Here is a 15,283-nt window from a genome sequence, read left to right as displayed (position 1 = left end):
ACGGGCCTCCAAGAAAGTCTTTGTGTCATTTAGAAGTTACGTTCCCTTTTAAAGGCAGGGCTCCCCACGAACGCCCGTCCTAGAGGGTCCCGGGACCCAGAGGGTCCATGGACCCCCTTAGCAAAGTTTTAGAGGGTCCCGAGAGTCCCGGGTCTCCAAACCCCCTAATTACATATAACGCATTGTGATCGCGAATAATGTGATATGAACTGGGGGTTTTTATTACCAGAATATTCGAGGAGGACACTTAAACTATACTAAGTCAAATGCAACACACACGACCCCTTTGTTCCCGCGTAAAAATTGGATAATTTGTGTTTGCACTTTGACTTAGCTGACGACTAAAGCCGGTCTAAAAAGAGTATATGGGATGCATGCCGCGCACGAGAGAGGAAATTGAGTGCGTCCCAGGACCCGCTCTTTGTAGGTTTAGTGCGTCCCGGGACCCCCTCCGTGAATTTCTAGTTCGTGATTTCGGCTTCTAGTGCGTATAGGACGCAGGGACGCGCTCTATGGGGAGCCCTGAAAGGTAAGGTCCTTCTCGTACACAGCCATGTTTACCGCCAGAGATCTGTCCAGGCTCTGTCGTGGAATAAGAGCATCCCGTCACTTGCACACATACCGAAGTTGCATTCTGGGTACAGAGGTAATTTCTTTGCTGAATTAATTTTGCAGATTGATAAAAGTGTCACTCACGAAACCGAATCAAAAGAAAAAAGAAAAACTCTTTGGAAGAAAGAGCAGGGCTCCCCATAGTGCGCGTCCCTGCGTCCTATACGCATTTGAAGCCGAAAACACGTACTAGAAATGTATGGAGGGGGTCCCGGAACGCACTAGACTTTAAAAGAGCGGGTCCTGGGACGCACTAAATTTCCTTTATTGTGCGTACCGTAGATACCATTAATGTTTTATAAGTACACTGGGACCTTTCGGCTTTTGGACCCTTAGGACCCTCTGACATTCTCCAGTGGGGGTCCATGGACCCTCTAAAAATTGAAAGTGGGGGTCCCGGGACGCACTAGGAGGGGCGACCGTGTGGAGCCCTGAAGAGCCATGCTGTTAATCTGGGGTGCAAAAGGACGCAGGCTTATCGCGTGTAAAAGCCTGACGAGATCTGAGGTGGTGAAGATTCTGCTATGTGCCCTTTGTATGCCTGATGAAGATCAAATCGTATCTAACCATTTTCGTTGATCAATCTTTAAAACGTTCTGTGTGTGTGTGTGTGTGTGTGTGCATGTGCGTAAGTGTGTGTGTGTGTGTGTGTGTGTGTGTGTGTGTGTGTGCGTGCGTGCGTGCGTGCGTGCGTGCGTGCGTGCGTGTGTGCGTGCGTGCGTGCGTGCGTGCGTGCGTGCGTATGTGTTTGATATGAAATTCTGAGAAATTATCAAATTAAGCACAAAGAACTGACCTTAAACGTTGGGTACCCCCAAGGCTAAACACAATGTTACCAAAGAAAAGGAGAGGTAGTGGCCACACCTGGAAACAAGAATCCATTGTTCTAAGTAAACTCCAATGTTTTCATTTTATACGACCACAATTTTTACTTCTCTGTTTGAACTATGTTTGCAAAACAAATGTATAAGTGGGTCACCGACACAGGCAAATAACACGATGGTGAGCTTCCCTGCTAAGTGTACTTAGAAACAGGAGATGAGTTCCCATCCCCCTCACCATCCCCCCCTCCCCCAACCCAATACCCGCCTACCAAGTGCCAAATGGTTGTGGTAAGCCGTATAGATGTAGTATGTTCATCACGTTCACTTTTAAGCCACTGTTTCCTCGTTACGGTTTGAAATATTTTTTAAACAAAGGTATACAAATCTGCAAGTGTGTCAACCGTACAGATTCGCCAATGTTCACATGGTGCTAGGCAGAGTGTGTTTATGCTGCTGTTTCTTTGAAGGAGATGTACAAACATATAGCAGCAGTAAAGATAATCAGATGCATGCTAAGAAAGAGATAACAAGAAAATTAAAATAATGAGACAGCATCTTTAAACTAACAATGCGGGCTAGTGTTTTACAATTTATAGAATACAAAATCAAAACCCAGTCAGCTCCTGTGCGTTTGTTTGACCTGTCTTAAAGTGTCTTTTTTTTTTACCTGTTTAAAAGTGTCTTTGTGTGGTGAAGGAAAATGGACGAGACCCAACATTTTGGACAGCTGTAGCACCACTACTGTCACCACCATCTGAAATAACACACATGTGTTAAAACTAAAAAGCACACACGAACACACACACACACACACACACACACGCACGCACGCACACACACACACACATACACGCACGCACGGGGCGGGGATGTAGCTCAGTCGGTAGCGCGCTGGATTTGTATCCAGTTGGGCGCTCAGTGTCAGCGTGAGTTCGTCCCCACGTTCGGCGAGAGATTTATTTCTCAGAGTCAACTTTGTGTGCAGACTCTCCTCGGTGTCCGAACACCCCCGTGTGTACACGCAAGCACAAGACAGAGTGCGCACGAAAAAGATCCTGTAATCCATGTCAGAGTTCGGTGGGTTATAGAAACACGAAAATACCCAGCATGCTTCCTCCGAAAGCGGCGTATGGCTGCCTAAATGGCGGGGTAAAAACGGTCATACACGTAAAAGCCGTGGGAGTTTCAGCCCATGAACGAACAAACAAACAAACAAACACGCACGCACGCACGCACGCACGTACGCACACACACACACACACACTGACACACACACACACACACACACACACACACACACACACACACACACTGACATACATGCGTGCGCACATACACCTACGTACGGACGCACGCACGCACGCACTCACACATACAAACACACACACAGACACACACACACACAAACATACCCATGCACGCACGCACGCTCGCTCGCATGAACGTACACACACACACACACACACACACACACACACACACACACACACACACTGTGACAAACGCGCGCGCATGCACACACACAAACGCACGAATGAACGCACGAACGCACGCACGCACGCACGGACGCACGCTGACGTCTTTTCTTCGGCGAACATTTTTTTGCTTGTCGTGAATTCGTAGCTCTGTGCAGTTTTCATTTTTTACGCAACTAAACAGATTCTAAGAGAGAACTCCTAGTGGTTCTTTACTGAACCAATTTGAATTGGAACTGGAATCAGAATTGGTTGTTACACACACATAGACAAGAGTTAGGCCTATATATACGGGTCCTTCCACAAAGCTGTGTACCACAAGAGGGTCATGATTTTAGAGTAAGATTTCGGAATGTTTTTCTTGCTTCTCGAATTCCTCCGAAAACGGCGTATGGCTGCCTAAATGGCGGGGTAAAAAACGGTCATACATTACACGTAAAATTCCACTCGTGCAAAAAAACACGAGTGTACGTGGGAGTTTCAGCCCACGAACGCAGAAGAAGAAGAAGAAGCTTCTCGAATGATATAAGGATATCAACAGACTGCAAATTGACCAAAGAGATAACGATAATATAATCAAGAAAATCGTTCGGTTGGTTAGTGTTTTGTATGAAAGCAAACACTGAAAATGACGTCAAAAATGGCGTTTTTTGTGTGACATGCTTAAATCTTGATTTTAAGTATCCGTGTGGCTGCTAATGAAATGCGACCAAGAACTCCCCGATATACATCTTCGTTGTGTTTTGTCTAGTGTTACATATGCACTTAGATGTTTTTTCCCTACACATGTTTACAGTGTGCATTTGGATCGTTAAAAAAAAACCGGTTGCCTACGTAACATTTGGTTTCCAAAACCAACCGCGAACTACGTGAACATGTCTATAACTTCTGCACGCACGAATATGCGACTGTGTGTATTATTAGGCACAACTGATGTGAAATGAACGCGTTAGAATGTGCGCCGTGTAAATTTGATCCGATTTGAATGTGATTTTGCCTTTCGCGTGTCGCCACTAAGCTTCGTTTCTATTTGTTCTGGTTACGCTGGATCGTTAAAAATGATATTTGTCACTTATCAACGCATCAAACTTAGTGTTTCTTTCGCATGTGATGTTCTTTAGCATCGCTGAAAGGTTTTTCCATAAAAAAAATCCATATATTTTTGAAACGCAGCAGGCGTGGAGCGTTTTGTGAGTCGTTACCAACGAGGGACGAATGTTATAGGCAACCTTTTGCGACTCTTCGCTCTTAAAGTTAATATTTTTTTTAAAATTCGACATTTCAATGTTTTATTTTGTAATAGACGTGCTCGGTGTCTCTTTGTCAAGTCTTAGGCTATTATTGTAGTCTAGTCCTGTTCAAGTTGTAAGAGTTAAGGGAAAACACCGTTACATTTTCATCAAAATTGGAACACACTCGACTATATTTTCTTTCTGAAAACGATAAATCGATCAGATTAAATGCTGTTGCGAAATAAATATGTGATTGTAGATAAAAGTCATGTGTATTTTTGTGCCAAATATCATGCATTTCTGATGTATGATGTTGCTGTAAAACCGTTTCCTAGAAATCCAATATGGCGGCTGTTTCCATAGCAACGCCGATCTGTCTCCATTAATATTTGCAAATTTTTCATTGATTGTTATAAGTCACTTCAATGACTACCAAGAACACTAGGTTATTCCATGTATTCTCCAAGTTTAATTTTAGTGCCACACATCGCCTTAACACTAAATTTATATGAATTTTGGGCAAATAATTTCTGAGGCTGAATTTCTTCCCAACTAAGAAAATTGTAATGACAAATCCAAACATGATTTCTTTGCATTTTTGATCAGTTCCCGAATAAAATAGATATAGATATGTCATGTTTGCTTTAACAATTTGCACAAATATTAGGCAAAACGGTATTCGCGGAGACGCGCTCACCGTCTCAACCTTCGGGTTTCGGCTAACCTAGCCTTACTTGTCTCTGTGATAACCTGATTCTGGGCATTCAGTGTACATCTTGTTGCTACATGTTGACTCAATGTTATTTATTGACTCACACGAGTGGATTTGTTTGTTACTTCACACAGACGATGTTTGTTTGTTGTTTGACACAACCAAAAAATACGTTTTTGTTACCTATAACTAGTTCAGTTTGTTTCCCCTGACTGCATTTTGTTCGGAATACGCTCTAAATGTGAAGCAAAAAAAGCTTGTTACTATATACTATGGCTTTTTGTTATCTGTCTTGTGTGTTTAGATCCCATATTACGTTAAACATGTGTGATGTTACACAACTTTCCGACCACCCCTCGTATCCAAAAAGATTAAACTTTAATCTTTTGTTTAGCATGGCAACGTGACATATGTCTATATCTTTCACATAAACCGTAAAAACAACCTATTCAGACACTTTCAATTTCCATGAGGCATGTCACACGTTTGGTACACAGCTTTATGGAATCAATCAATCAATATGAGGCTTATATCGCGCGTATTCCGTGGGTACAGTTCTAAGCGCAGGGATTTTTATTTTTTTTATTTTGTATGCAATTTATATCGCGCACATATTCAAGGCGCAGGGATTTATTTATGCTGTGTGAGATGGAATTTTTTACACAATACATCACGCATTCACATCGGCCAGCAGATCGCAGCCATTTCGGCGCATATCCTACTTTTCACGCCCTATTATTCCAAGTCACACGGGTATTTTGGTGGACCTTTTTATCTATGCCTATACAATTTTGCGAGGAAAGACCCTTTTGTCAATCGTGGGATCTTTAACGTGCACACCCCAATGTAGTGTACACGAAGGGACCACGGTTTTTTCGTCTCATCCGAAAGACTAGCACTTGAACCCACCACCTTGGTTAGGAAAGGGGGAAGAAAATTGCTAACGCCCTGACCCAGGGTCGAACTCGCAACCTCTCGCTTCCGAGCGCAAGTGCGTTACCACTCGGCCACCCAGTCCATAAATGACCCAGGAATGACCCATATATTCCAATAACTGCTTGATTTTATTATCACAACGACGTTTAACAGTCACGATACCTTTACTGAACGATTCAAACAACAAGAGCTAACACATAAAAACGACAAATCGACCGTAATAATTGAACAGGATAATCATATTATCTAAATGACTGAAACCTTACCTGACCAAGACCCAAGGAAAGGAAGGACGGAAACCTGCGAGAAAAAAAGCAAATGTAGAGCGAAACAATTATATAATGTCACACACACACACACACACACACACACACACACACACACACACACACACACACACACACACACACACACACACTGTCGGAGTGTCCAAATCTCATACTCACACTCCCTGACCCTTTCATTCTCATACAACGAACCGGCTTTAACCTTTTTTTCGGAGGTGTAATGATGTGATCAGGTGTAAAGGCCTGCCCTTTTGCAGTTCACGGATGGAACCCAACATCATTACATTTACTTTGCCAAGCTTTGTGAATTCATAACTGACACAATTATACTAAAACAGAAATGCAAAAGTGTCCATATCCCAAACTCAGCTCCGTTCAGAGCAATGGATAAAAACCCAGGGGCCCGGTAGCTATACTGAGTTGGCAGAGCGGCACTGGACCTGTGATCCTTGAGTCACGGGTTCGAATCCGGGCAGGGACGGACATGGGTCACACTTTATGTGCAGACTCAGAGACGGTATCCATGTTCCACCCCCGTGTCACCACTGTGGCACGTAAAAGACCTCGGTCATTCTGCCATAAGTGCAGGTGGCTGATTACACTTAAACACGCACACACTTGGGTAGCGCGACTCTGTTGCTGCTAGCTTTCAACTGAGAGGAAGCGACCCGAATTATCCAGCGATGGGACAATAAAGTATAACGAAAATGAAAATGAATGATGTGTACACGCACTTGTATGAAGTTAGTACCAGTTTGTTCACGACAACGATCAGCATGGCACACATGGCGTAGAAACAGGCGGTGGCTATCCGAGACCACAACGGGTATTCGGCACTCCCCGGAACAGTTCTGGACGATGTTATCGCCATCTTCGTGTCTTTCCGTTCCTTTCCGTTGATGCCCATGTCTGCCTCGGGTGTTTTCGTTTTTTCTGTATCCTTGTCGAAAGAAAGAGAGAAATTTGGAAATAATGAATCTGAAAAAAGAAAAATAAGCCTAACTTTTTTTTTTTAGAAGCAATGAATATCAAAGCGTTCGTGTCTTTCTCCCCCCGCCCGAAATAGCTTGATCCGTTTGAGCTTCATAGCTCGGAGCACAAGCCGGGCCACTGTGCTATAGTCACGTGATGATTGCGCGGGAAAAATAAGGGACGTTTATTTCAAGTTGAGAGCTACGGGTGACTCAGTTCCCAAGCCACGCCGAATTTTGAACGCGTCCATTTCTCAGAAGAGGGGAACACACGTGCTTCAATCTTACAATGAGCAAGTAAAAAATGCCGCGGAAAAACTATAAGAACTTGTCCCGCTGCAAAACAACAGCCAAGTTTTACTGCACCATTCTTCATTTCAGTTTTACCGCGGAAAAAAAAACGATTCTTCGGCGGATGATGACAAAACTTCGGTTTTTCCATGAAAAAAACTTTTTTTCCGCGGCATTTTTTTTTCTCCGGGGAATAACTGAATAAAATCATCATCCGCTAAGAATATTTCTCATCAAGAGGTCTGCTACCTCTCACTATGTTGCGTTAGCGGAAGACTGCTCGATCGAAGCTTGGGCTACTTCACAGCACCCAGAAAACAACAGCTGCATGCACGTGTCCGTTCAGTTCACCTCTATACGACATTTAAGTTATTGAGTGTCTATTGAAGCACTGCTGCTTGGAAAAAAGGTCGCCGCTCGTACATGCGCTGCAGCGATATAGACAGTATAGATATTATATATATATATACATATAGTGGAAGCCCCCCCCCCCCCTTTTTTTTTAAACGGATCTTTCATTCTTCACTTAGTACGAGTTAATAAATATAAAATATATATACATTAATAAATGGAAGGATGGATGGATAGATGGATGGATGACTGAATGAATGAATGAATGAATGAATGAATGAACAAACAAACAAACGAACGAACAAGGGAACGCACGGACGAACGAACGAATGAACGGACGAACGAACGAACGCAAGAACGAATGAATGAATGAATGAAGACAGAAAAAAAGAAGTCACAGTCAATCAGTAACATTACTATGGGCCAGTCAATCAGTAACATTACTATGGGCCAGTCAATCAGTAACATTACTATATGGGCCAGTCGATCGCCGACACATGAGCTTGTGTCAAAATGCATGGCTAGAGCCAGTCGATCAAAATATCGTACCCCATAGCCTTCTGCTGCAGTAGTAATAAATAGTTATTACTCCTACAATAAGAGGTTAATTATGGGTAACGATATTTCGATCTCATAATCCCGGCTAGACACTTTGATACTTGAGCTTCTGTGGTTGCCTGAGCAACAAAAGCCGATGTTTCAGAAAACGCAAAGTAATATACTTATTTAATTGTATTACGTCACTCCATCTATTCCCCATACACCATCAATTCATCCTCCACGGCGATCGCCCTGAAAATTCGCCATCATAAAACATTTCACATTAATTGAAAACAAGAAGGGCAAAGCCCATACGACTCACATGCTTGACCGTGACCTTTACATGACCTTGACCTTCAGGGTCAAGGTCAAATAACTAAACCTAGCAATGACATCATACACTAAGAACTGCTTTACACATTTTTCCTACCAAAATACAATGTGACCTTGACCCAAGGTCAAGGTCATCCAAGGTCATGCAACACAAAGCTGTTCATTCAAGACATAGGAAGTACAATGGTGCTTATTGGCTCTTTCTACCATGAGATATGGTCACTTTTAGTGGTTCACTACCTTATTTTGGTCACATTTCATAAAGGTCAAAGTGACCTTGACCTTGATCATATGTGACCAAATGTGTCTCATGATGAAAGCATAACATGTGCCCCACAAAATTTTTAAGTTTGAAACAGTTATCTTCCATAGTTCAGGGTCAAGGTCACTTCAAAATATGTATACAATCCAACTTTGAAGAGCTCCTGTGACCTTGACCTTGAAGCAAGGTAAACCAAACTGGTATCAAAAGATGGGGCTTACTTTGCTCTATATATCATATATAGGTGAGGTATTGAATCTCAAAAACTTCAGAGAAAATGGGGAAAATGTGAAAAATAGCTGTTTTTAGGCAACATTTATGGCCCCTGCGACCTTGACCTTGAAGCAAGGTCAAGATGCTATGTATGTTTTTTGGGGCCTTGTCATCATACACCATCTTGCCAAATTTGGTACTGATAGACTGAATAGTGTCCAAGAAATATCCAACGTTAAAGTTTTCCGGACGGCCGGACGGACGGACGGACGGACGGACGGACGGACGACTCGGGTGAGTACATAGACTCACTTTTGCTTCGCATGTGAGTCAAAAACATGGGGTAATTATTTTTAAATATTTTCTAATACATATGCCAATGCAGTGAAATGAGACATGTATTTTCATTCGTAAGTTCATAACTCAACAAGGTCAAAACAGATATAAGTCACGCAAACGCGGCACGCACGCACGCACGCACGCACACATAGCCTACACACTGGTTCACTGAAATTCCTGTTTAGTGTTTATTTACACTTTAATGGGTTTTTTCAATGTCCAATTGTGGGGTTTTAGTGTTGTGGAATGTAGATGGGCGGGGATATAGCTCAGTTGGTAGCGCGCTGGATTTGTATTCAGTTGGCCGCTGTCAGCGTGAGTTCGATCCCAGGTTCGGCGGAAATTTATTTCACAGAGTCAACTTTGTGTGCAGACTCTCTTCGGTGTCCGAACCTCCCCCCGTGTACACTACATTGGGTGTGCACGTTAAAGATCCCACGATTGACAAAAGGGTCTTTCCTGGCAAAATTGCTTAGGCACAGTTAATAATTGTCTACCTATACCCGTGTGACTTGGAATAATAGGCCGTGAAAGGTAAATATGCGCCGAAATGGCTGCAATCTACTGGCCGTATAAAATTTCATCTCACACGGCATCACTGCAGAGCGCCTAGAACTGTACCCACGGAATATGCGCAATATAAGACTCATTGATTGATTGATTGATAGATGTGCGCATTTAAGGTGATTTAGAAAATGCAAATATTCGTATCCCTGAAGTCATTCAAGCATATTCATGCTCTTACCCTCAGCCGTAAATAGAATAGAGCGGAAGGCTGCCTTGGAAGGCTACTTGTCATCTCCTCTAATAAGGCCAAACAAAAATATATGTTGGTTTAGGGTAACATGACCAAAAGAAATAGGGTCCAGGGGCGGACGAGGGGGGGGGGGGCACAGGGGGCACGTGCCCCCCCCCCCCACCGAAAAAAAAAAAAAGGAAGAAGAAAAAAAAAGGTTTTTCTATGCTGATTCTATGACCATTTCTAAGTTCAAATGGCACCAGATGGCACCATTTTGCTTCTTTGGGCAAAAATATTTTTCGGGGGGGCATGCCCCCGGACCCCCCTAGCAAATTCGGGCGCTTCGCGCCCATCACATTCACTTTCGATTCAAAGTGCCCCTCCCCTTACAAAGCAACTGATCCGCCCCTGGGGTCGGTAGGTCGTTTTATTTGTTTTATTTTTTTTATTTTTTTAAACATTTTTTTGTTAGTCTCAGTATGGTTTGCAAAATGTGCCAGAGGTTGTTTTGAAAAACAAGTTTTAGGGTCGGCGGGAAAAATAAGGTCGGTCGGGTTACCCTAAACCAACATGTATTTTTGTTTGGCCTAACACATGCACGCACCTTCATTTAAATCAAGTATCCTTCGCATAATTATGCGCGGTCATGTTCACCACCAACAATCGGTCAGTTTTATTTGCATGTGATAAGACCATCCTTCCTCCCGGACACATTTAAAAACAAGTCGCGTAAGGCGAAAATACAACATTTAGTCAAGTAGCTGTCGAACTCACAGAATGAAACTGAACGCAATGCAACGCAGCAATACTCGTAGCATCGTCAGTCCACCGCTCATGGCAAAGGCAGTGAAATTGACAAGAAGAGCGGGGTAGTAGTTGCGCTGAGAAGGATAGCACGCTTTTCTGTACCTCTCTTCGTTTTAACTTTCTGAGCGTCTTTTTAATCCAAACATATCATATCTATATGTTTTTGGAATCAGGAACCGACAAGGAATAAGATGAAAGTGTTTTTAAATCGGATTTCGAAAATTTAATTTTGATCATAATTTTTATATTTTTAATTTTCAGAGCTTGTTTTTAATCCAAATATAACATATTTATAAGCTTTTGGAATCAGAAAATGATGGAGAATAAAATGAACGTAAATTTGGATCGTTTTTTTTTTTTACAATTTTCAGATTTTTAATGACCAAAGTCATTAATTAATTTTTAAGCCACCAAGCTGAAATGCAATACCGAAGTCCGGGCTTCGTCGGAGATTACTTGATCAAAATTTCAACCAATTTGGTTGAAAAATGAGAGCGTGACAGTGCCGCCTCAACTTTCACGAAAAGCCGGATATGACGTCATCAAAGACATTTATCAAAAAAATGAAAAAAACGTCTGAGGATATCATACCCAGGAACTCTCATGTCAAATTTCATAAAGATCGGTCCAGTAGTTTAGTCTGAATCGCTCTACACACACACACAGACAGACAGACACACACACACACACACACACACACACACACACTTACACATACACCACGACCCTCGTCTCGATTCCCCCCTCTACGTTAAAACATTTAGTCAAAACTTGACTAAATGTAAAAACACAACTACAATAGTATAACTGCTTTCTGCGCAGAATGCCATCTTTTTGCTGAATCGATTTCATAAGTGACATCGGCTTAATAAGTTAGTGTGCAGAATGTATTCAGCAAAAAACAAAAAACAAAACAAAACAAAAATCCTACACTGCACAGGAAGCAGTCAAAATAACGTTGAACTGATTTTGGTATGTGTCCAAGTGGAAGGATGCTCTTATCCCGTGTAAAATCCGGGAGGCGGAATACACGATCGCTTGCATACTAGAAGGCCATCCTGACTGACTGACTGACTGACTGGCAAACTGACTAACTAACTGACTGACTGACTGACTGACTGACTGACTGACTGCCTGACTGACTGGCTAACTGACTAACTAACTGACTGACTGACTGGCTAACTGACTAACTGACTGACTGACTGCCTGACTGACTGACTAACTGACTAACTAACTGACTGACTGACTGACTGACTGGCTAACTGACTAACTGACTGACTGACTGACTGACTGACTGGCTGACTGACTGCCTGACTGACTGACTGGCTGACTGACTGCCTGACTGCCTGACTGACTGACTGGCTAACTGACTAACTAACTGACTGACTGACTGGCTAACTGACTGACTGACTGATTGACTGCCTCACCGCCTCACTCACTGACTAACTTTCAGAAGATGTCATTCTCGTTGTTGACAACCAATGCCAACAGTCGGGCCGTGCTGGTGTGTGCGTGCATGTGAGGATTGATCAATTACTATTCAATTCCATGACCGGCACGGTTGGCCTAGTGGTAAGGCGTCCGCCCCGTGATCGGGAGATCGTGGGTTCGAACCCCGGCCGGGTCAACCTAAGACTTTAAAATTGGCAATCTTGTGGCTGCTCTGCCTGGCGTCTGGCATTATGGGGTTAGTGCTAGGACTGGTTGGTCCGGTGTCAATATAATGTGACTGGGTGAGACATGAAGCCTGTGCTGCGATTTCTGTCTTGTGTGTGGCGCACGTTAAATGTCAAAGCAGCACCGCCCTGATATGGCCCTTCGTGGTCGGCTGGGCGTTAAACAAACAAACAAACAAAAAATTCAATTCCATTTTTGGTGCAAGCCTTTTACTTTTCAAACTGTAAGAAACTAGACAATGTTGCGGCGTACTCAGAAAAACTAGACACCGTTGTGGTGACTTTACCTGCAACGAAACAATCGAAGACTTGCGCGGCATTCAGTTATTCTCTTAATAGTGTCATGCAGTACGTACGCACGCAAAGTACACACGGTGAACCGCTTCAAGGTTGACACTGACTGATATTACAGTTATAACCAATTTTTAGGCTGTGAATATTGTCATTTTGTGTATCAGACAACGAACGAGAAATGTGCATCTAAAGTTCAGTGCGAAGAAGGCCTACAAACATTATTTGATTAAAAAATGTAAGTAGCCCTCGAGTTATATTATCATACTTGCATTAGGGTTACATACCATGTTTCTGTTATTTCCATGCAGCTGTCGATAATGACTGCTCGTCAGAAGAAGGGAATATGTTGCATGTACACAATTCTCACCAAATGTATCTTAAAACACACGTGTTTATTTATTCTTGTCTCTTGCTTTGAAGGGAATACACAGCGACATTACTGTGAGTCACTAAAAACACAGGCGAACGAACCCACACCTTCAAAGCACTGTACCGCAAGAACTCGTTCAGCCTGCCAGACTTGTATGATACATGTAAGAATGAGCTTGAATACTTTCCCTGGTGGTCAATCCCCAACCGACACTGTCCCTCTACATCATTTTTAGTTGTCAGAGGGCAAACGTAGAAAAAATCTATTGGATAAACATTAATTCAAATTCTTGACATCTAAGCACAATACACACGGCCATCACGATAGTTCTTTGAAAATCCGACGCGTGCACGTTCACTGACGCGAAGCAGACGACAATATGAAACAGCCCAGGCGGGTTTCTTCGATCGGATTCTCAGTTGCGACGGTGATATCCGAAGCCCTGGCCGTGTCACACACATACCCAGTGCAAACAGAACTCCCGCACTAAGTTTTAGGTTACTGTATCTATACATTTAGGCCCTATGTATCAGTTCCACATAAATCTCAGTTACTTGGTTTACCTTCACTGTGTAAAACGAAGCACTTAGCAATGCAAGTGCTTCCAATCAAATGCACATTGACAACAAAATCAAATATGATAAATTTGCTATCGCTGCGCCGGTTTTTTCATACTGTAGAGAGAGTTCCATTTGCAATGTTCGGGATGTATGCATAATTCCTTACCGCAGCACCGAATGTGTCAGCAAAAATGACTTTAACTCGGCTGGAGTTTATAAGACATACATTCAAAGGTTTGAAACACAGGAGCTCGTATCAAAGCGCCAGTCGATCCTTTCTCATCCCTGTAGTATTACTACTAGTATTCTAATAGTAGTACTACTAATATTCTAATAATAGTAATAGTACAGGAAGGATAAAGGAGTTAATACTAGTAGTAATAGTACATGAAGGATAAAGGAGTAGATCTACCGGCACTTTGATACAAGCTCCTGTGGTTTTGAAGGGATGAAAACTCCGTTGAACGAATAAACACAGTCGACAATGGCCCAGCCTCAACGCACTATTAAGATCATAAAGAGAAAACTTACATGTAACTACATAAACTGAAACACGATAAAAGTTTGTGTACCATTTTTCTTTTCTTTTCTTCTTAATTGCCTTGTACCAGAGTGAGCTTCAGAAAAAAGCATACTGCGGCCAGCGACTGAGATGGGAGCAACTGAGCTGTAAAGAATATATATACAAGTGTTAACACCTGGCAAGAGGTGTGTTGAGCTACAAAATAATACGAAATACAATCAAGATTCTTAAGATGTGTGGTTCCATTTACCTGTACTGAGAAGATCAATGACGAAAACAGACTGTCACCATAGAAGCGGTCGATATAACTAACTACTCAACGCCACTACTATAACCTCTGTGTTCGATTCTGTTTAAAACGGAACGGTAGAAATTTGCTCTGCCACGTTGTTGTATCGTTATCTGTTCAAGAAAGGCGAAGTTAGGAGGGTATATTGATAGTGAGACAGAAGAGACAGCTGTTATCTTTTGATCATTTGTAGTCATGGCTTTCCACTGGATTTTAATCTTGTCGCTAAAGGTAGACATTGTTCATATCTGCGAAGAAAATCTCCCCTGGGATAGCAGATCAATATTTAGACCTCACACCACAGGCGCTAGAGTATACGCACAGGTAACCATTATAACCCGTAGACAGCACGCATCGTTACTTAGGTAGGAAGCGTAACCAGCCAAGATTTGTTTGTTGATTGTCAGACTGTTGACTTACTCGTTTATTTAGATGTGCACGAAGGAGCATTTTTTTCTGTCTTTCTTGGTTTTGCTTGGTTTTGTTTTGTTATGGTTAAGTTTGGTTTGGTTGGGTTGGTTTGGTTTAGTTTGGTTGTTTGTCTCTGTGTTTGTCTCTGTGTCTGTCTGTCTGTGTTATCTGTCTGTCCGGATCGTTTGTTTGTTTGTTTAGTTGGTTATTTTTTTGTTTGTGTGTTTTTATTTGTT

At 42.5% G+C, this 15,283-nt stretch overlaps 1 protein-coding gene across 2 annotated transcripts in view; it reads right to left on the bottom strand.

Moving 5' to 3' along the window:
* LOC138966830 (UDP-sugar transporter UST74c-like) overlaps positions 1-13,616 on the bottom strand; it is a 32,782-nt gene extending 19,166 nt beyond the window's left edge. Inside the window, exons 1-5 of one of the 2 annotated variants that reach the window (XM_070339184.1) lie at positions 13,179-13,616; positions 6,813-7,018; positions 6,058-6,091; positions 2,104-2,190; positions 1,409-1,476 (exon numbers count right to left, since the gene is read on the bottom strand). In XM_070339184.1, coding sequence (XP_070195285.1) covers positions 1,409-1,476; positions 2,104-2,190; positions 6,058-6,091; positions 6,813-7,018; positions 13,179-13,181 — 398 coding nt within the window. In that variant the 5' untranslated portion in view covers positions 13,182-13,616. The remainder of the gene's footprint in view (positions 1-1,408; positions 1,477-2,103; positions 2,191-6,057; positions 6,092-6,812; positions 7,019-13,178) is intronic. The other variant, XM_070339183.1, reaches the window with a different exon arrangement.
* Positions 13,617-15,283: the final 1,667 nt, after the last annotated feature.

This window comes from Littorina saxatilis, linkage group LG5 (assembly GCF_037325665.1).
Source record: "Littorina saxatilis isolate snail1 linkage group LG5, US_GU_Lsax_2.0, whole genome shotgun sequence".
In the NCBI taxonomy this organism is placed as follows: Eukaryota; Metazoa; Mollusca; class Gastropoda; order Littorinimorpha; family Littorinidae; genus Littorina; species Littorina saxatilis.
The sequence above is the reverse complement of the archived record's forward strand: the minus strand, read 5'-3'. Positions and strand labels throughout refer to the sequence as shown.